The sequence below is a fragment of the Dermacentor albipictus genome, chromosome 1 (assembly GCF_038994185.2).
Source record: "Dermacentor albipictus isolate Rhodes 1998 colony chromosome 1, USDA_Dalb.pri_finalv2, whole genome shotgun sequence".
NCBI classification, from domain to species: Eukaryota; Metazoa; Arthropoda; class Arachnida; order Ixodida; family Ixodidae; genus Dermacentor; species Dermacentor albipictus.
The window spans coordinates 110,056,708-110,078,767 of record NC_091821.1 but is presented as its reverse complement, the minus strand read 5'-3'; the positions used below and the strand labels follow the sequence as shown (position 1 = coordinate 110,078,767).

General features: G+C 45.8%; 1 protein-coding gene across 1 annotated transcript; it reads right to left on the bottom strand.

The window, feature by feature from the left end:
- Nucleotides 1–216: 216 nt before the first annotated feature.
- On the bottom strand, nt 217–14,129 carry LOC135907716 (uncharacterized). The gene is made up of 2 exons (XM_065439431.1): nt 13,975–14,129; nt 217–786 (listed from the first exon to the last, which is right to left on the bottom strand). Exons 1-2 carry the CDS (start codon nt 13,987–13,989, stop codon nt 256–258), a joined length of 546 nt encoding a protein of 181 aa, XP_065295503.1. The 5' UTR covers nt 13,990–14,129; the 3' UTR covers nt 217–255.
- Between the last annotated feature and the right edge of the window lie 7,931 nt (nt 14,130–22,060).

The following is a 22,060-nucleotide window of genomic DNA, read 5'->3' as shown; positions in this document are numbered from 1 at the left end:
TGCGTAAAAGGCACGTTTGGTCGGAACCCCGGTGCTTATGAGATAAAACTTTCAGGATATTCAATGCTTTATTTGCTTTAATCTTTAGTGTTTTTATGTGAGTTAGGAAGTTAAGTTTGGTATCAAAGGTTACTCCTAAAAACAAGGCATGGCAAGATGAAAACCGCTTGTGACCGCACGGACGTGGTGGTACAGCTGCCAGATGGAGTGATGCGGTGATAATAAATAATTTTTTATTGTGGATGCACGCAGCGGTTAGCGCCCACCGTAGCCGGGCGCAGCCACGAAACCCGCCTGCTGCTGTCCTTGCTGCTGGAACTTGCCGGCCGAGTGCTGGTTGAAGCCGCCCTGGAAGCCTCCCGTGCCCGAGCCGTATCGATTGAAGCTGGTCTCCTCGAATCCCATCTCGGTGCGGTAGCCTTTGGTCTCGCGGAATCCCTGCACGTTCTTGTACTTGTCCTGTCCCTCGAAGGCCTGGCTGCCCTGGTTGAAGCCCTGCGCGGCCTGTTGGTAGCCGTGCTGTTGGCCGCCCTCCACATGGCCATAGTGGGCGCCGCCCAGCGGCACCTGGTGCCCGCCGTGGTTGTGCTTGTGGCCTCGTAGAGGAGAGCCGATGCGGCTGGGCCGTTTGTTGTGCAGGTGCCTGAGCAGTTTGCCCAGGGTTCGCCCTTCGACGCCTTCCTCCTGACCGGCTTCTGCGGCGGCAGGAGAGGGTGGCGCTGGCTTTACGGGGTCGGCGGCTTCCGACCAGCAGGCGACTGCGGCCACGAGGGCAACCATAAGAACCTACAATACACGTAGCGTATTTAGTCAATTGTAGATGGTCTCACAGAGTGCCAATTTGGCCCGGTTGGTACATATATACAGGGTGTCCCAACTTAAAAGATTAAAACTCCCAAGATTAAAAAAAACGAAGCCGTTTATGGCTAGGCTTCCGTACATTTTACGTGAGCGTGTGCAAAATCCTGAAGATAGTGGTGAAAGGGTACAAACGCAATCGCACATACCACTGTAGGACTCCGGGTGGTGGGCTCCGGGACCTGTAACTCGCCTTTGAACTACCCTCGTCACACCTGGGACCCAATGAGGTCCCAGGCACAAGGGCAAGAGCAGAACGATTTTTATTACGCGATTTACAAACATCATAATCATTGGGTTACAAAAACTAAAGCGATAACAAGCTAAAAGTGTATACAATAAAATCCAAACAGAATGTCTAAAAGAATGTAGTTAGTAGTGTTAGTAATTAAAAGGTTAAAACTGTAAAGGTGTAAACAATGATTATCTTAAAAAAACTATAAACATATTAAGATGGGCCAATAGGGGTTACTACGATCGGATCTTGGCCCAAAAGGCCGACCCGCGTCGGCCATGTCTACGTTCGCACCGCACTCTCTTCGTCGGCGCTCCATGCGTTTGCGTATCTAGTTTTTTTTTCTTTCGGCTGTCCTATGGTGGCGGCCCCGTCGAAACGTTCACCAGGGAGCCTACACACAAGCGCTGTTTTAGCGTGGGGACACCCTTTGTAAGGGTACTTGTCGCCGCCAGCGGGTTAAACTTTCTGACAAATTATAAGATGTGGTCGACAAAATGGCGAAAGACCAGCCGACAGACCATGTTTCCCGCAACCCTCTGTGATGGGAAACTCGGGAAACTGAAAAAGATTTAAGATAAAGTTTGGCTTCAGCAGCCAGAGACATAAAGCATATCTGAGCGCAATACACGGCACGTCTACGTTTTAGTTTACCAGGCTAGTAACCACAGTCGTTATTACAGCACACTTCGAAAAACACCCCTCATGTATTACGTACAAGTGGAAGGCAACGGCAGTGCTTCATTGAGTTCAAATTCTTGGCGTGAGATAATACTGCCACGAGCACGCTACCGTGCCTTATAACTTGGTATTGTATACGTGTCCACGACATGCAATAGAAAAAAAGAAATTTGATGTGTTAAAATAAAAGGAAAATGCGTTTAGTACAATAAAGATGTGTGCAGGTTTCGTGTGAACATCGGTAAAAACTAATAAAAGAAATTTAATTGATCGCGTGCCAGCATGGGTAGATCAGAGCATGACAAAAAATAACAGGAATGCGTCATGACTTCTTGCGAGATTGGGGACCAATATGGCTGCTCACCAAATTTGGCGGTAAAACTCTATTTTATCACCACACACAGGTATGTCTTGATGTAGACGTTCTCGAAAACCGTGTTGTAGATACGTCAGCCTTACTGGTTCCCCCAGCGCGCCGGCCGCGCGCGTTCCAATAATGTGTCGTGGGATGCGATAACGGCGTCATTTCTACCTGACCGCCTACGCGACTTCATGTGGCGTCTAAGGTGGCAAATGCTTCCAACTCGTGACAAGCTAGAGCGGCGGGGCGTAGTCCCATCTTCGCTGTGTCCCAATTGCCCCCTTCAAAAATCCAATAAACATGTGCTGCTGCAATGCGTCGTTGCCAGATTATTTTGGAGGGCCGTGCATACCGGTTTCCGCGGCCTTGGAGTTAACCGCTTTATTACATCTGGTCGCTGCTCACGTGGCCGCGTTGCGAGACTTTTAATTGCTCCAGAGGCCTTTTGTCTATGGCGTAACCGGTGCGAGGCAGTTGCCGTGGGGCATCGTCGCCGCGCTCTGTTCCCACTTCTGGGGAGGCTCTACTCTGAGCTACTGTCGTTTCTGTCGGGGGAGTTGTTCTTCCTTGGAGAAGAAGAGTTCCTTCGACAGTGGTCATGTAGTTTCCTGTCGGTGGCTGATGGACGCGTATGGATGAATTTTGGACCAGCCTGGTTCTTGTAGCCAGGCCATCAGAAGTATTCACTGAATGTGCATAGAATACAGGTGCCCGTGATTTCTCTATGTGTGTGCTCTCGTATACATGAATATTTTTGTATTTACGCATTTCATAGCATAACTTCAAACTTATGTAAAGTGCCCCTGTCACATCATCATCGTACATAGCCATTGTGTCATCATTTTAGACATCATTTTATACATGTGACAATTAGTTTATGTGTAACTCTGCCTTTCGTTGGGTCTGTGTGGTTATATGTTAGTGAGTGAGGACTCGGACACTACTTTGAAAGCACTCCATCTATACAATGCTTCGTTTTGTATATATGTTATCTTTCTGGTGGAATTGTGCCGTGTTTGTCACTCAGTGTTCGTATCATCTCTTGTTGAAGTAAACTTTTTCTAAATACAAATAACGGTCACAATTTTGATGTCGTTACCACCCTGAAACGGGCCTTGCATGTAGGTTCCCTAAAGATCACACGTGGCTAGTTTCCTGCGGCTCCTCGGGGCGGCGGTCCTGTCGACCACGCCAATGACGAAAATTTGGAGGACGCTTAAGCTTCGCCTTTAAGAGTGGAACGCGAAAGCATTCAAAGGTCTCTGACTGCTTCTCACGCTTCCCGGCAACTGCAGCGTATGTAACCGTAATGTTTACGGGGAAACGCTTGCGGCGAACGCTATGCACGAAGACGGGCTTTCTGTTCGAAACGCGGCCTCTTGCATGGGCCGCGAGGCGGGCGCCGGCGTGCATAGATGGCGGACGCCGTCTCTTGTCTGTGCTTTGTAGAAACGCTGGAAAAGAGGTTTGAGTTTTCGCGTAACAGGATTATGTTTTCTCGTATATTCAAATTACAGTCCAAGAGCTATCATGTCTGTAGGTTGTGTGTAAGTCGTAGTTTACGTTTGTTACACGTATTTTACCTTGAGAAATGAAATTATTTCAGTGAATTCCTTGCGTCACATGACCACACATGTGTTCACATGTGTGGTACAAAAATCTTTTTACCGATGCGACATCCGACAGCGGACGCCGACGTCAGCTTTTCTACGACACGGGCTCCTTAACGCTATCACGTTAATAAATGTGTGTGCGTACCTTTCGTGACGATTACCACCGATCGAGACAATAAATGAGTTCGTACCTTTGTTCAAAATTCTGTGTCACCTCTGTATCGTGTGTTAAAGAGCTTCGCTGGTCATCCACCCCACAGAGTGGAACGGCTCCTCTTCATTTCTTTTTTACTTTCCGCCTACTGATATAATGAGTCTTAATTAATCAACTTCTCAAATAGTATAATTAGATGCAAAGTGTAAATGAGAAAACTGTACAGCAAATGAAAATCATGCAGATCCCACGCACTGTGGGAGTCGATGTAAGCGAAGCTTTCTGTGCTGTTTGCTTTGATTGACGATAATTAGCGGTGATGTTGACGGCGAATGTTTAATTTCTTCAATGTGTTGTCTAGCACAAGAGCGGTGAGTTTACGTTAAACGTTACCTTGCGTGCACCACTGCTGTTTGTCTGCGTAGTACACAAAACACAAAGGGCGAGGCATTTGCTTGAGGCGTTGCTTTGCGCCATATAACCTCTGAGAGGGTTGAGCATTGTCATTGCCTCACATGGCACGTGCATCGCATCGTGGCAGAAGCATTAAACTGGTATTAGATTATGGGGCTGTAGGCGCCAAAACCACAATCGGATTATGAGGCAGGCCGTAGTGGCACACTCTGGGTTAATTTTGGCACCGCGGTGTTCTTTAACGTGTCCCTAAATCAAAGTGCGCAAGCGTTTTTTATTTCGCCACGTCGATATGCGGCTGCCGCGGTCGGGATCAAATCCCCGACCTCGAGCAATTCCATAGCGGCAAAGCTACCGCGGCGGGCACAGAAGTGTTGATTTGACGCGCGACCTTCCGCTGTGTCGCCTAGACCTTGTGGTGCACTTTAATTAATGCGGTTCTACTTCTGCACGCCCAGCATAACTTGTCCGCTAGACATATTAGCGTGGTTTTATTTTTGACAAATAGCAAAAACGCACCGTACCGTCCCTTGAACTTAAGTTTATCCAGCGTTTCCTTGCCTTCTCACGTCACCTTTTCCCTATCCCCCCGTGAGTGGCAAGGTCACTCGCTTCGCGACTGCGTCTGTTCTACCCATTCTCTGCCTCCTCTCTCCCCTCCTTTCATCCATTATAGCTAGCTTCCGTCTGGACTTGCACGTTGGTAGAAAGGTAAGCGCTTGCTTAGGGGGTCACGGATAATTACAGCTGTCAAAAGACTACTGTGGTGACGACTCGAGAGCTCCACAGGGCATTGTGAACATTCGACGCGGTGCGGTCCAAACGATTTCCTCGCGTCTCTTTTCTTCTCTACCACACTCCTGACTGACACCCCCCGACGCCGTATGCCGGACAGCAGCAGCCACAGCAGCAGCAGTAGGAAAGTCGAAGGAAAAGGTAAAGGAAGCTTCGTTTAAAAATTCCCGGTACAGCTTTCTGTCACTCAATATGTGCTACATAAATGTGTTTTTCCGAGCGTGAAAGAAGCCCGCGAATACACGCAAAGTGCCTCGAGCGGGCTTCTTTCACGGCCGCAAAAAACACATTTATGTAGCACGTACTGAGCAACAGAAACTTGTATCGGGAGTTTTTCATGTTGCTCTACAAATTTCTCATTGACACTTTTCATTCAATTATAGTATTTGAGAAGTTGCTTATTAATTAAGCATAATTATGTAATTAGGCGGAATGCAAGAATATGAATGGATGGATGTATGGTGTTTATTGGCACAAGGGCCAGGTATGGCCAAAGAGCGCCAGGTCCGTGGTGATGAGTTCGCAATGTAGTTATGAGTTCTATGAGGTTGATGTGACGTGGCTGTAAAGGCGCCTTAAAATAGTCACTCTAGAGCGCGTAAAATCTATCTGTAGTAAGATTATCTCGATGACAAATGACGTTCTATGTACAATAAAATCCATCGTGAAAGAATGATGCAATATAGAAAATATGTTAGATGGTAAAATTACCTGGAACACTACTGCCTCGCCAGAGCCCTTGAAACACAAGGGCCTAGAGGCATGTGCTATACGAAACAGCTATCACAGCGGCATCCTCTCAAGAGAGGAGACACTACGAATGTGTGGGGCTAATAACATGTAATAAAACATCTTTCAGGAAGTCTAGGACTGCGTTGATGTCAAAGAGCGGTTCTGGGCCAAGTAACATTGCAGGATGAAGGGGGATGTGCTGCCTGTATGCTAGGGAACAATGTTTCTTTCTCTCAGACTCGGCTTTCCGACACTCCAGGATTACATGGAGGACGGTCAGCCTCTCCCCGCATCTACCACATGTTGAAGGATCATTTCCAGTGAGTAAAAAGTTATGCGTGCCAAATATGCGTCCTATTCTGACACGACAGAATAGACATCTGTTCGCCGTGATATTGTTACGGAGGGCCGAGAACCTAACTGTGGCTTTATCACGTGCAGTTTGTTATTTATTTCTGCGTCCTACATGCGTTGCCAGTGGTTCGTAGTTTTTTTCTTAAGAAGGGATTCATGTATGTGGCAGGGACCGAAGCAGTAGCATGCAATGAAATTCATGTGGCCATCTGGTCCGCTAGAACGTTACCCTCGATGCCCCTATGGCCAGGCACCCAACATATAATCACATGTTGGTTAGATATATATGCTTTGCACAGGACGGAATAGAGTTAATTAATTACTGGATTTTTGTGCTTACAGAATTACATCAAGGCCTTCACAACACTTAGGGAGTCCGTATATATAACTGATTTTTGGAGTTTTGGTTTCCTTATATGCTTCACTGCCGACAATAGTGCGCAGGCTTCAGCCATAAAGATACTTGTTTCCGGGTGCAGTACATCGGATTCCGAGAAGGATGGACCGACGGCTGCACAGGACACTCCGGTTTGTGACTTGGAAGCATCTGTGTAGAACTCTGTGCACGACTGCTTATACTGAAGTTCTAGGAAATGCATTCGGATTTCGACCTATGGCGCGTGCTTTGTAACTTTTAGAAAAGATACGTCACATTCTATCACCTTCCACTCGCAAGGAGGTAAAAGCTTGGTTAGGTGCATTAAGCGATGTTCGAGGAGTGGAACTTGCATTTCATCGCTAAGCTCCTTCGCACGCAGCGAGAAAGGCTGTCTTATAGAGGGACGATTGCGGAAAAGTCTAGCACACGTCATGTCGTTAACGTTATTAGAACATGGATGTTCAAGGTTAGAGTGCACTTTAAGGAAATATGTAAAGCTGATGTATGATCTCTGCAGGTGGAGCGACCACTCATTCTATTAGGCATATAAGATTTCAATCCGGCTCGTTCTGAAAGCGTCAGTGGCTAAGCGGATACCTAGATGGTGGACAGCATCTAACATCTTTAGCGCGCTCAGGGCGGCAGAGTTATATACTACGGCACCATAATCCAATCATGACCGAATTAGGCTCTTAGGCTCTTAAACACTTTCTGTCACTACCCCATGTAGTCTGAAATATAAGTTTCAATAAGTTCATTGTTTTTAGACATCTTTCTTTAACATATTTAATGTATGGAATGAAAGTGAGCCTATAGTAAAGTATAACAACTAGAAATTTGTGCTCTTTGTTGACTGGTATTTGTTGTCCACACAGTTCTAAGCAAGGATCCAGAACCAGGCCTCTCTTTCTTGTAAAAAGAACGCAAGAACTTTTGTGAGGATTGATTTTAAATCCATCTTTCTCTGCCCACTTTGACACTTTGTTCAAGCCATGCTGTACCTGTCTCTCGCACACTGCGAGGTTACAGAATTTGAAACCTATTTGAATGTCGTCCACGTAGACGGAATAAAAAATGGTCGGTGGTAATGAAGCACGAAGTGTTGTCATCTTAACAATAGAGAGTGTGCAGCCGAGCGTGCCTCCCTGGAATACACCAGTTTCCTGTATAAAAGGACGTCCGTGACTGTACATTGCCGATTTTTACTTGGAAGGTACGATTGGACAAATAGCTTTCTATTAGATTTAGCATATTGCCATGAATGCCCATTTCTGACAAGTCTCTCAAGATTCCGTAGTGTCAAGTTGTGTCGTACGCCTTCTCCATATCGAGGAATATGGATAAGAAAAACTGTTTGTGTACAAATGCGTCACGGATATTTCCTTCAATACGTACAAGATGATCGGTTGCGGAGCACCCTTGTCTGAAGCCACACTGATAGGGATCAAGCATTTTGCTCATTTCAAGGAAATGGATGAGTCGCCGATTAATCATTTTCAAATACCTTACAAAGGCAACTTCTGAAGGCGATCGGGCGGTAACTTGCCACTGAGGAAGGATCTTTGCCTTGTTTTAAAACAGGAACCACAATGGCTTCTTTCCATGCAGTTGGAAGGTATCCTGCAGCCCAAATGGTGTTGAAAATTGTGAGTAGTGTAACTTGCGTGTCATTGTGTACGTTTTTGATACCTTCATACATGATTCGGTCAGATCCCGGTGCAGAGCTCTTGCCATGCGATCAAGGCAGCTCTCAACTCGGCAGTACTAAAAGGACGATTGTATGGCTCATTATGTCAGCATTTTCTTATGTATGGCTTGCATTCTTCTATGTGTTCATATCTGAGAAAGGATTTTGAAGAATGTGTTGAACTTGACACGCTCTCAAAGTGCTCCCCAAGTGAGTCTGCCCGATCTTTCAGTGTATCGCCTTGTGTCTTTACCAAAGGGAGTGAATATGTTTGTCGCCCTCTTATCCTATTAACCCTGTTTCAGACTTTGGCCTCATCTGTATACGAGTTGATACCCGATAAAAACTTCTGCCAGCTCTCTCTTCTGGCCTGTCGGCGTGTTCTTCTGCCTCGGGATTTTACTTTCTTAAAGTTAATAAGATTCTCCGCAGTGGGAGAGGCTCGTAGCAACCCCCAAGCTTTGTTCTGTTTCTTACGAGCGGTCCTACATTCGTCGTTCAACCACGGTACACGCCGTTTGCATGCCAAGCCACTTACTTCAGATGTGCATTTCGATGCGGCATCTATAATGAATGCTGTAAAATACTCCACAGCAGCATCAATTCCTAACGAAGACATGTGAGCTCGTGAGATAGTAGTGAGATTTCGGAAGTTCTCCCAATCGGCTGTATCAATCTTCCACCTAGGAGCCAGTGGTGGATATCCATTTTCTTTAGATGTTCTTAGCAGTATGGGGAAGTGGTCGCTCCCGTAGGGATTGTTGGTAACTTCCCATTCAAGTTCAGGCAGTATTGACGGGGAAGCTATGCTAAGGTCAATTGAAGAAAAGGTTTTGTTTGCAAGACAGTAATATGTGGGTTCCTTCTTATTCAGAAGGCACGCACCAGAAGAAAAAAGGAACTGTTCAACAAGATGACCTCGCGCATCTATACGAGAGTCGCCCCACAGGCAGGTGTGCGCATTGAAATCGCCAAGAACAACATAAGGTTCTGGCAATTCATCTATAAAGGACTGAAACTCATGTTTGTTTAATTTGTAATGTGGGGGTATGTAAAGCGAGCAAATGGTGATGAGTTTGTTTAGGAGAACAACTCGAACCGCCACTGCTTCAAGGGGCGTGTTTGCAACTGTAAACGTTGATAGGCAATGCTTTTATGAATAACAATGGCAACACCGCCCGATGATGCGATAGCGTCATGGCGATCTTAACATACTGTCGGAGAAAGTTTGTGTGTTTTGATTTTAAGTGTGTTTCCTGTAAACACAGCACTTTTGGATTGTGTTCGTAGATAAGTTCTTGCACATCATCAAGGTTTCTAAGAAGACCTCTGATGTTCCATTGAATGATTTGTGTATCCATATTGAAAGTAAGTTAGTGCTGTGTGTACAGAAACAGAAGTGATGCCTTAGATTACAGAGCTCTTTGCAGGCCCTGTAACGGGGGTTTTGTATGTTCTGGAGCGTTCGAGGGAGTCTCGCCGCTCCTTAGGCGCTTGGTGCGCCGTGGGGATTGGTGTAGTGTCCATTGCCTCTTGTGAGGCGCCGGACGCGCGCTTTGCGAGCGAGAAGTTATCCGAGAGAGTCCCGCCTTGGACGGCAAGACCCCTGTGCCCACCAGCCCGGAGGTCGATGGCGCTGCCTTTGGGTCTGAGCTGCGCCGGCTGTTGCCAGCGCTGGAAGGGGCCGGGGAGGTTCGGGCAGCTTTGGCTGCGCCCACCTTCGGGGCCGCTATCGGTCCTGTGGGATCGCTGTGTGTAGCGCAGGTTGCCGCAGATAACTTTTGTGAAGCCGGCAACCCAAGGGTAGCCTGGCCTGTTTGCTGGTTGGATCGAGTAGTCGTACGTATACTTCCACCCTGGGAGCAGGAGCCAAAGGTGCCAGCTCGCTGCACGCGGGCTGGGCACTTGACATTGGCCGCTGCGACGCTGCCCCCCGACGCGCCGCATCAGCATAAGGTCTGCTGTGGAAAGGTGGGCATCTTTTACGGGCTTCTTTAAACGAGATGTTTTCTTTGACTTTGAGCGTGATTACATCTTTTTCTTTCTTCCACTTCGGACAGGAGCGTGAGTAGGCTGGATGGTCACCACTGCAGTTCACACAGTAAGGTGTGCCACTACAGTTGTCGGAGGGGTGGCCCTGGACTCCACACTTTGCACAAGTTATTTGACCACGACAGCTCTGCGAGCCATGGCCGAACCTTTGACATTGTAAACACCGTCTAGGGTTGGGGATATATGGTCGGACAGTTAGCCTTATGTATCCTGTTTCAATGGTTTCCGGCAGAACGCTAGATGCAAATGTTAGGACAAGGTGTTTGGTGGGAGGAGGAGGAGAGGTCGGCCTGGAGAGAATGTCTCTAGCCTGCTACTCCTCACTGGGGAATGGGGAAGTGGGAATTTCTTTGTTGTCCCGTCTTAAGATAATACGCTTTACATTGATTACATTTTGGTATTTCCACCCTTCCAAAAGTTCAGCTGCAGTCAAATCCTGGAGGTCTGCCGCTGACACGACTCCGCGTGAGCTATTCATTGTTCGGTGTTGTATAACAGAAACAGGTATGTTACCAAATGTCACAAGACTGCCTAGCTCTCGTACTGATGTTTCTGAGGGATCTCAAGAAGAAAGTCTCCGCTAGCCATTTTCGTTACTTTATAACCTGACCCTATGGCTTCGGCTAAAGATTTTGCAACTATGAAAGGAGAAATGAATCTGGCCTGTTTTTCAGAGTTCTCGCTGTGTACAACATGGCATTTCGGATAGGTCTCTCTTGTTCGGTTGAAGCATGTGCTTAGGTCATCGGTCATCGACTCCCGCGAATGCACGCAGAGTGCCTCGAGCGGCCAGTCGCGCGGCAATTTTGCGTGCATTTGCGGGCTTCTTTCACGCTCGGAAAAAAACACTTTGATGTAGCACGTATTGAGCAACAGAAGGTTGTATTGGGAGTTTTTCATGTTGCTCTAGAATTTTCTCATTGACACTTTTCATTCAATTATCATATTTGAGAAGATTATAAATAAATAATACTAATTGTCTAATTAGCAGGAATGAAAAACGTAATTTGAGTATCTCCGAGCGACGGCAAACAACCTTACCTTGGTTCTGTCCAGCTACGTGACATTTGCGTATTTTCAATTCTTGGTGCATGATAGCTGGGACACCCTGTACGTAGAGCAAGTGCCTGATGACAGCGTCCCTACAGAATCAAGTCTGCGATTGTTCGCCACAGTTTAGGACTTGTTGGCTTAGACTGCAGTACATTGTAAACTCTGAAGTTTGGCAGGTCTGAACGGGCCGAGAGCATTTCATCATATACACGTGTTGTGCTCGTTGAAGGAGGTGGCAGCGTAATACTACTGCACCGCACATGCTTTTAAAGGAATGCAAGTATGGTGAGACTAGAAAATAATAATTCGCTTTCCTTAAATCGAGAGAACAAACTCGTCGGCTGCCCATAAGCGATGCATATTCTTATTGAATCAATGTGAATTAGTCAACAGAAGTTACCTGACCCATGCGTTCGCTCAGTGCCCTTGCGCAACAACTGCGCCTCTCCTGCAGTAGAATCATTCAGAAAAAATATTTGCATCAGTTTTCTTCCCCTTAAGCTCCAATAAAGAATTTTATTCCTTGTATTTGAATAAAACCGAATATTCTTCAGATGGATAGTGAATTCTCGAATCGGATCGAATAGCAAGAAGTATTCGATTCGTGTTCGAAATTTCCAATATTCGCACACTCCTATTTAGACTGCAATGTAGCACTTTCTTACTAACAAATGATTAACCATAGCCAAGTAGACGCTGCTAAAGTTCATGAAGTCACGGCAGTGGAAACTCTCGTTTTCTTCCATTAAACCTGCTCTCACGGTAGGAGTGGCGGCTTTTCTATCATAGAAGCGTAATTTACTAACGCAGCTTAACCTAATGTTCATATTTAGTGTAGTATGGGGGAGATCATGTGCCGGCTGCTAAGCAAGCACACGACGTCAATTATGGATACTGTCGCAGCTGCCGGCCCTCAATTCTGCAACGCCTGCCTCCGAGCGCGTGGTATCTTCGTTGAGCAGGCAACTCACCGTTGCCTCTCTTGTCAGAATTGTACTTACGCGCCCGTCTCACTCTTTCACCAGTCTTTTTTTTTTTCTCTCAGCGTTGGCTGCGTTTGAGTACGGCGGATGAAAGTGCTAACGCTGGCTATACTAGACATTATATATATGCTACAAATTTCATAGCAGGAAAGCATAAAGATAATTAGATGTGGTTGAAATTGAAATGCAGAAAACAATGAGGGAAAAGAGAAGATGAAAGGGGACGAGAAGATAACTTGTCGCCGATGGGAGACAAACCCATAACCTCACACAAATATATATATATATATATACATATATATATATATATATATATATATATATATATATATATATATATATATATATATATATATATATATATATATATATATATACGGTATTTCAACACTTTCAAAAATTCTTAGCAGTTGCCTGCGGCAGATAGCGCAATTCTTGTTCATGAGGCGGTCTACTCGAAGCGGCGGACACTACTTGCACAAGAAATTGAAATGTATAATCGACTTCTATGTTTTTAACTCATTACCTTATGGCCCACGTTGCAATTTACAAATTCTATCCGTGGAGTTCGCGATGCGGATCCACTTGGAACGAATTCTCAGGATGACACCAGTTTCAAGATATTAGTTCCCGAACGTTGCGCAGAAATGCATTAGCGTTCCAGCTACTTCTGTGCTTGAATGCATAAAACGACGTTTTGTTAAGAAAGTAACTGAAACGCGAGTGCATTTCTCCGCAAAGTTCAGGAATTAATATCTCAGAACTGGTATCATCCTGAGAATTCGTTCCAAGTAGATGCGAACTCCACTGCTAGAATTTGTAAATTGCAACATGGGCTATAAGGTAATGAGTTCAACACTTTATTAGTAAATGTTTGTTAATTACTCGATTATGCATTTCAATTTTCTTGCCCAAGTTAATGTCCGCCTCTTCGAGTAGACCAGCTCATGAACTAGAATTGTGCTATCTGCCACAGGCAACCTTTAAAAATTTTTGAAGTGTTCGCTGAAACACTCTGCATATGAATGCGTACAAAAGCAAGATACTAGTCAGGGGGTACAACTAAATTACAATAAAGATAAGATAGCGGACAAAACGCTACATGTTCCTTAATTATCCTGCATGAGCTCAAATATTGAACGACGTCCTTCGTGCAGAGTGCTTGCGTTTCCTTTTGTGTTATCAGTGAATGCCAAGCACCGTAATATGGCATCTGTTAAAAAATAATAAACATTTAGTGAGATCATGTCGAAGCTTCAGGCGCCGCAAAGTTCCTTCCAAATTCTGTTCACATTTAGTGTGCTTGTTACTTTCTTACTCTTCCGTTCAAATCTACTTTTAAAGCTATTTAAGCTTTTAAAGCTGTGGGGCTAGCCACTTTTAAGTGGCCAGCACAGCTGCTTCGCGACTCCAGCCCGTCGGTTTTCGGGGCTGTACCAAGTACCAGAAGTTCGAAACTCCCACCGATACTTGCCACCCTAATGCCAGCTCGAGAGCCCAAGCTTCTTCCCTAAATCTATATACTTTAATGCCACTCAATGCGCTCTCTGCCTGCAGTGCTGGACATCGCGTTCAGCGCTGGAAGCGGCGGAGAGCTTATGCAAAACCGCCAAGCGAACTCACCGTTCTGCCGTTCATCGTGAAGAGTCCTGCTCGCTGAAGACCAATCCTTGAAGTGCGTTTCTTCGCGCTATCCCCGCGGGCGAGACGGTGTGTTGGACACGTGCCGCATCTTTCATTATAAGCCGTCCATGTTCGAACCGGTTCGGAAGCGCCGGAGGAAGACCTTCAGGCGCCCCGTCAAGGTTGAATGGTGTAAACGGCTTACTCTCCGCCTCGTATTTTCGCCGCTCCATCCAATCCCCCGAAGAAACATGCCATTCCGCGCGCACCCACGAAGCCACCGGGAACGCTTGCGACGGCACTTCACGTCCCTCACTTGACGGTATTTGCGCAACACTTATGGCAGCTCACGGGCGGCCTCTACTCCTCGGACTCTCGTTTTCGCGACACGGTCTGGCGTCATAAACGTATGCGTCAAAACTAAACACGCAGTTTCTTCGTCTGAGTCACGATGGGTAACGACGGGTCGCTCGTTTGTTCCGCGGAAGGGTTTTCTTTGAGAATATTCATGGCGTGATGTCTTCTTTCCTGGTAAAAACGAGGCGGAAAACAAGTAAACATAGGAGCGTACTTTCTCGTGCTTACAAATTGTCGCGAAAGCGAGCAGATTGCTCGAAGCAAGAGCGCGGGGTTCGGGGGAAAAAGAAAGAAAACGCGCGCAGGGTGAATGGGAAGAGGGGCGTCGTTTGTTTTTTAACTGTAATGTTCAATTTATTCATTTATTTATTTATAGTGCTGCCGCTCACGATTGATAGCGTTAGTATTGCTCAAATTAGAGGCACAATTTTAAAAAATACCCGTCTCCACTGTGCAGGATGATTTCCCTTAATGACGCTGACTGGACAGTGCAGCAGCCCTGTCTGTGGCTGATGTAACCTCTTCTCGTACCACCTCGCCCTTTTCTTCCACAAACTTACCAGGAGCTTCCGATCCTTCTACCCACAGCACACGCAACAGCCACGGCATGTTACTCTGTAGCATGGTAGAAGAAAACTTTATTCACCTTCGACTCTAGTGTGGGACGTCTTTGTGAAGGTGGCGTTCTCTGGTGCTGGAGGGCCGGCGACGATCAGTGCCATCCTTTCGCGTACAGACGCTGTCAGGCTTTGCTTCTTCACTCGTATCGCCGCACCCTTTGTGGTAACTCGGTAGCTATGGCGTGGCGCTGCTGAGCTCGAGGTCACGGGTTCGATCCCAGCCGCAGCGACCACATTTCGATGCAGAAGCGCTCGTGTACTCAGGTGCATGTTGAAGAACCCAAGGTCGTCAAAATTAATCCACAGTCCCCCCCTTCAGCATGGCTTATAATAATATTGTTCTTGCACATAAAACCCCAGAATTGAGTTATTTAATTATAGCCTTGCACGCAGCACTGATATATTTAATATAAACGCTTTTCGCGGAGCAGTTTGCTCTAGAGGAACGAGACGGCGGTTTCCACTGCGCGCTGCACGTTGCCTCTGCGAAAGCGCGCGAGTAGAAAACCATTGCCCCTGCTACTGCGCGATCAGCTGTAGGAAATGCAACTGGGTGTTCGCTAATGCACTTTGATCCATTCATGCTGCAAATGCCAAATGTGGAACGGTAGAGAGAAGGTGTGTGCAGTGGTTGGCTGTGAAAACCACCTTAAAGAAAGGAATTGCGCTAAAAAAGATACGGACGAGTAAGGACATGGACGGGCGCAAACTCGCGACTGATTTTATTCAGAAAGAACATACATATATATATACCTAAATTTTTATTCAATCATTGCCTATGCGCACATGCCAAGAACGTTTTCTCTTTCTTATACAAATTGATACTAGAATCGCTTACGTATTTATCACCTGACTTATCAATGTAGAAAGCCTCTGCGAGTTCACGTGCTACCTGGTTACGACTGCGCCTTAAGATTTTGGTTCTAGCCAGCAAAGGCTGGCATGCTTTATCAGGCGTAGCCAAAGGGCATGCGCCGCAATGTAAGGGCAAATTTCACCCTTTTTCGTTAACCATAGAAAGCTTATGTTCCCTTAGTCGTTCATTTATACAACGGCCCGTCTGCCAATGTAAACTTTTCCACATGTCAGGGGAATTTCATACACAGCCCCGACCGAACACCTGACAAACTGGTTACCGTGCAAGAGACCTTACCTGTCTTTAAACGACACGGGAGGGGTCTAACCTTCACCCACGAATTACCTGAACAAGATAGATTGCAGTTTTGAGATATTAACATCACTTTAACACCAGATCACACGTGTTGGATGTACTCACCACGAGCCCGGAAAGACCTGTTGCCTTTTGAGTCCGCTCATTCTAAGACGGTAAAACGCGCCATTGTTATGCTGTGCCTGAAGGAAGCCCTGCAGAAATCATGTGTTCACCTGGTAAAGGACAGCCTCAACAATCAGATTGGCAGGTTACAAAGGGCTGGTTTTCCCGTTTCCGTCGTGGCTGCTGTGGCAGAGAAGCTTCTGCAAAGCTTGAAACCTAGAACACCTCAAGAAGGTGGCGGTCAACCGAAGACCAGACCGGCGGTTCTCCCCTATATTCATAGGGTCTCCCACAACCTAAAGAATGTAGCCAATCGCTACGGTGTGCCGGTGGTATTTTCTGCCCCGCGCAAGTTGGCCTCTTTGTGCCCCCGCATTGTCTCCGGCGAGGAATGCGTGCGAGACTGCACGAAACGTCACGCCACCCAGTTTGTCAGGTGTTCGGTCGGGGCTGTGTATGAAATTCCCCTGACACGTGGAAAAGTTTACATTGGCCAGACGGGCCGTTGTATAAATGAACGACTAAGGGAACATAAGCTTTCTATGGTTAACGAAAAAGGGTGAAATTTGCCCTTACATTGCGGCGCATGCCCTTTGGCTACGCCTGATAAATCATGCCAGCCTTTGCTGGCTAGAACCAAAATCTTAAGGCGCAGTCCTAACCAGGCAGCACGTGAACTCGCAGAGGCTTTCTACATTGATAAGTCAGGTGATAAATGCGTAAGCGATTCTAGTATCAATTTGTATAAGAAAGAGAAAACGTTCTTGGCATGTGCGCTTAGGCAATGATTGAATAAAAATTTAGGTATATATATATGTCAGGTCTTTCTGAGTCAGGTCTTTCTGTTCTTTCTGCATAAAATCAGTCGCGAGTTTGCACCCGTCCATGTCCTTACTCGTCCGTGTCTTTTTTAGCGCAATTCTCTTCTTTAAGTATGTACGACCGACTCGCCCAACAACGTGCTCTCCTGAAAACCACCCTTCGCAATGCACGGCTTTCCTCGAGGATAGAAAATTCACTCTTCCGTTGTATCTCTAACCCACAAAGGAAGTACTTCAAACCCGTAACATCGACAAGAGTGAGCACCACTCGTTCCCCATTGACAAAGAGAGTAGCGCTGCTTCCTGGCATAGTAAATTTCTCGCATGTTATTACCGCATATCTACCCCATCTCACACGCCCATACTTACGCCCGTTCTATCGACAACCTATCAAGAATAGCTAAAGGGGCGCACACTTAAATCAATGCGGCGAAGCGCGCGTGATAGCGACTACACCGAATACACACGAATGTTCATGGCTGAATGTTTGGTCCACAGAGTAAGCGAGTGACAAGCGATAATACGTATTCGCTACAAGCTATTACATAGTACAGAACAGCTATGTTCCAAGCCTTGTGCGCAGCAAGAACAACCCTATTCGACTGAGCAAACCCGCGAGCGATTAGGCAGCGAATAAACAATCAGATAGTGACCGCACCAAGGAATTTTGCTGAGTCAGAAACATGACAAGCCGCTGCTTCAGAGTGTTAGCCAAATAAAGAACCAAAAGAAAAAACACACTGTTCCTTATTTAATTGATAAGCGGAAAGTTTGAACAGCTTGGCATACATTTGTAGTCCCGATTCTAGTGCAAGCACCCTATACGCTGCTCGCGCCGTTTGGACGATGCATAACGAGCTCCGAAAGTGCTTACATGTCCTCTGAAGCTGCGTGGCCAAATCTTCGTGTCATACACCCAATCACCTTCTGCGACATTCGCCGAAATAGAGGTTTGGTGAGCCGTACGGAGGCGTCATATAGATGCATTGTAAGCACAGAGGAAACGGAGGCAAGCAATGGACGCGTCACCACGTGATCAAGCAAGGCGGCGCCCACGGTATCGCCGTGAAAAGAGCCTATACCGTATGCGTTGTTTTTTTTTCTTTTTTGGCCATACAATATTTTTATAAACCACCTAGGATAATTATAGTCATTGAGCTGGAATACTCAAAGAGGCGGACATTACTTGCACGAAAACTCGAAATATATAGTCGAGTAATTAACAAAAAATCACGAATTAACTTCTTAAGTAACTGCTTTACGGCACATTTCGCAATTTACGAATTGCAGCCGGTGAGTTTGCAAGGTATATCCAGTTGGGAGGAATTTTCAGGATAACACCAGTTTCGAGATATTCATTCCCAAAGGCTGCGATGAAATACATGGGCGTTGCAGTTTACTTTTGCGTTTCGATGCATAAACCACTGGTTTGTTAAAAAAAGTAAGTAGAAAAATATAGTATTCTTAGCGCAAGTTTCATGGTGCATGTGTAGAGAACCGTTAAATCCTTAGAATTCGTTCCAAGCGGGTATGCTTTCCAAGCTCATCGGCTAAATACACAAATTCCAATACATGCCGTGAAGTAATCTTTTTAAAATTTAGTTGGTGAATTTTCGTTAATTATTCGATTATACATTTCGATTTCTCGCGCATGTACGTCACTTCAAATAACCCATCTCAAGGATTGCAATTGCGCTATCTGCTACAGACGATCAAAAAAAAAAAAAACTTCTGTATGGCTTAAAAAATAATAATAAGCACCCCGTATAGAGATCTAAGAGATGTAGCCTCACTTAAGGGCAGAGTTCCGTAAGTGTCTCGGCAAATGACATGGAGGATAAGTACTCTTGAATCAGGCAGCGAATCTTTCACGTCGTTTCATTCCAAGGGGTGAAAGAAGTTCTTTGGGGGATGCGTATTCACGATATTTGCGACTTCATGTTGAGTTTATTTGTTATTAAGCTAATATCATACACGTAAGCACGTTCCCACGTTTCGAAAAACCTCGTAACTTCGCATAAGCAGCTGGCCTCCGTAAAATACAGTGTAACTACGAAAAAAAATATATTTTCTCCGGTCCTTCGCCGACAGCATATAAAAATGATGTCGTTCCCGAAATGGCGCCATGCGGTCAGTCCTCCTATTTGTTCCTCTCTGCACTCCCGCACCTATAGTTCGTCTGAAACACGCGTGCACGCTTAATAGGTGCCTTGCGTGTCAACCGGACTTAGGTTGGATACGGACGCAAAATCGCAATCATTTCGCCCTTGCTGCGCACACGGAGTACGCACTGCGTCCCCTTTGTTTCCGACTACGTAGAGGCGCGGAATAACCACTATGGGCTCAAACGACCTGGGATATCCCGCATGCCTCTCCAAAATGGACCTTCGATGGCCCGCAGTATACGGGCGGCGAGACGAGCGCCGCACCTATTAAGAAAGCGAGCAAGAAAGCAAAGCTGACTCTGAGCTTCGAGAGAGTTCGGGGAAAGGATATAGTGGCAAGGCAATGGCTGTTTCAACGCAAGAAGAGAAACAAGCGTTCTATCCAGCCCATCGCCTGGTGCGCACTCAATACCGGGAAGCTGACCCCACGTTCATGAAACTACTATACGATTTGGAATGAAGTGCTGCGAAGTTCTTGCAGGCTGCGGAAAAAATATTAGCTCCCTGTTATTGGACCCTGCAAACTCTGTATTCTATGATATATATATATATATATATATATATATATATATATATATATATATATATATATATATATATATATATATATATATATATATATATATATATATATATAGAGAGAGAGAGAGAGAGAGAGAGAGAGAGAAAGAGAGAGAGAGAGAGACTGCCTGCGGGAAGAACCGACGTTCGTTGTATTTCCTCTTACCGCAAAGAAGGGGCTCCTACTAGCGACAAAAGCAGAAAGTCTCGGCTCGACGGCGAGACGCACTGGTACAAGAAATGTTTCATCGTTCCGCTCGGTACAAACCGTGAAGCGACAGAAAGCACTGAGCTCAGCGGTGGAAATGGGCAAGTAATTACACCGGCTCCCAAGAAATGACTGAAATACAGTTTTGCATTCCTGTCATGTTTAATTTCAGCTTTCAATTACATTCGCATTTCATGTAGGCAATCATACGCGCAATCTGTTCAGACCCGTAGCCAGTGGCTAGTTCTAATTAGGTAGAATTTATATTCATGCGCTTAATTAACAAGATCCTAAAGCAAGTGGACAAATCAGCCTACTTAACGTTTACTTATGTAGCAATAATCTAAATATGAATTAAATATAACCACAGAAAGACAACGAAAAGCGCCACCAAGCTTTCTAAAGAAAGAAAATAAAACAGCTAAACGAAACATGAAATAAAAGTTGGCGAATACAGAGTGCACGAAAAGAATAAACATACATAAATGAGTAAAAGAAACATTCAAGAGAGTCCACAAATAACGTGAAACCATTAATACCAGAGCGGCCAATTCACATACACGAGGACCTCAGACGAGTCCCGAAACACATAGAAAGTTATAGGGAAAAGGAATCAGCATCAGTTGTATGTTGAAATAAACTTGATTTGATTTGAAAAAAAAATAATCATAAGGAAAACATAGAGAAGAAAGCCTGGAATCATAAATAGGCCCTCGGTGTACTCCTGTGCATATGAACTGAATAGAATGCGTAATGCCGTTTGTTATTGCTTCCTGCCGACGACCGTTTATTTGTCTAGGAAACAAATAGGAGGTACGATAAATTGTTGCGGCACAAAAATCACAGTGTTGCCCCTATATTAAGTGTACACCGTGATCTACAGCATCGAATTTCTTCTGCAGGTATTGGAATGCCGCTGTCCCCTGTAGGTTGTGACCCAACCCTGTGTCTATCTTTCCATTAGAAATAACGCTGCTGATGCTATTGAGAGATGTGCATGGAACCCAACGAACTCAATCACGCTGTTGAGGGCATGTTGAACTTATCTAAACATTCTTGCATTGGTGTTGAAACTTTTTCTAGGGCAATGCTAATCGAAACTGGTCTGATCCGCACCTTTATATGCTAAAACGATTTTAACTATTCCAGCCCATTCAGTCCCGATTTATGATGCACTGTCAATAAATTTGTCAAATTTACATAATATTATTCAAAGTTGCTGGAGACTCGACTAAAAGAAAGTCAGTATGGTAGTATGAACCTTGGTGCATTTCTAGTGAGTCCTCGCAAATAGAGTAATTAAATTTCTATTTATTGTATAGTCAAGCTTGCCCATTTCTTCATTAAAATATTGGAATCACAGGCCCAAAGTATATGCACTCATTAATAATCCGGTACAGACATTGCGAGGAAGAAAAATCTATTTCTTCACTATTGCACGGCGCGTCGAACACGCCGGCAAGCACAGTAGTGTATTTAGCACAGTGGTCTGTGTAGCAATACTCTGTAGTCAGAAGTGCAACACCGGGGCTTCGAGGAACGCCGTATTAGAAGGCTTCGGATTTACTCTGACCACCGGGTACGCTGTTTTTGCATTCCGCCCACACCGGAATGCGGCAGCCACGGCCGTTACTCGAACCTGCGACCTCGTGTTCGGCAGCAGCAGCACAACGACAGGACCACTGAGCCATAGTGGCGGGTCGCGTGCTTCTATTGCGTTCATTATATGCGCAGTTATCGCTCTTTATCGGTTTGTCCATCCGTGTCAAACCATTATGAACCGTGAACGTACTTGGGCAGCGACTTAGTGTGGAACCGCCACGCGGGCGGCACATTGAAAGCGATCTGCGATGCCGACAGAGTGCCGACTGCTCATAGCTTTGCGCGCTGTGTTCTCGCCGCTTAGGCTACCTTGCGAGGGCCCCTGCAGGTGGATTGAGCGGCTCTGTGCACGTACCTTATTTGGAGAAGGACTTGCAGCACTTTCCTCTCGAAGAGGCGATCTCGGGTCCAGTGGAATGTTTCGCAACACTCGTGCGACCGCTTCGCACCGCGTAGACGCGCGCTCAGGAGCCACA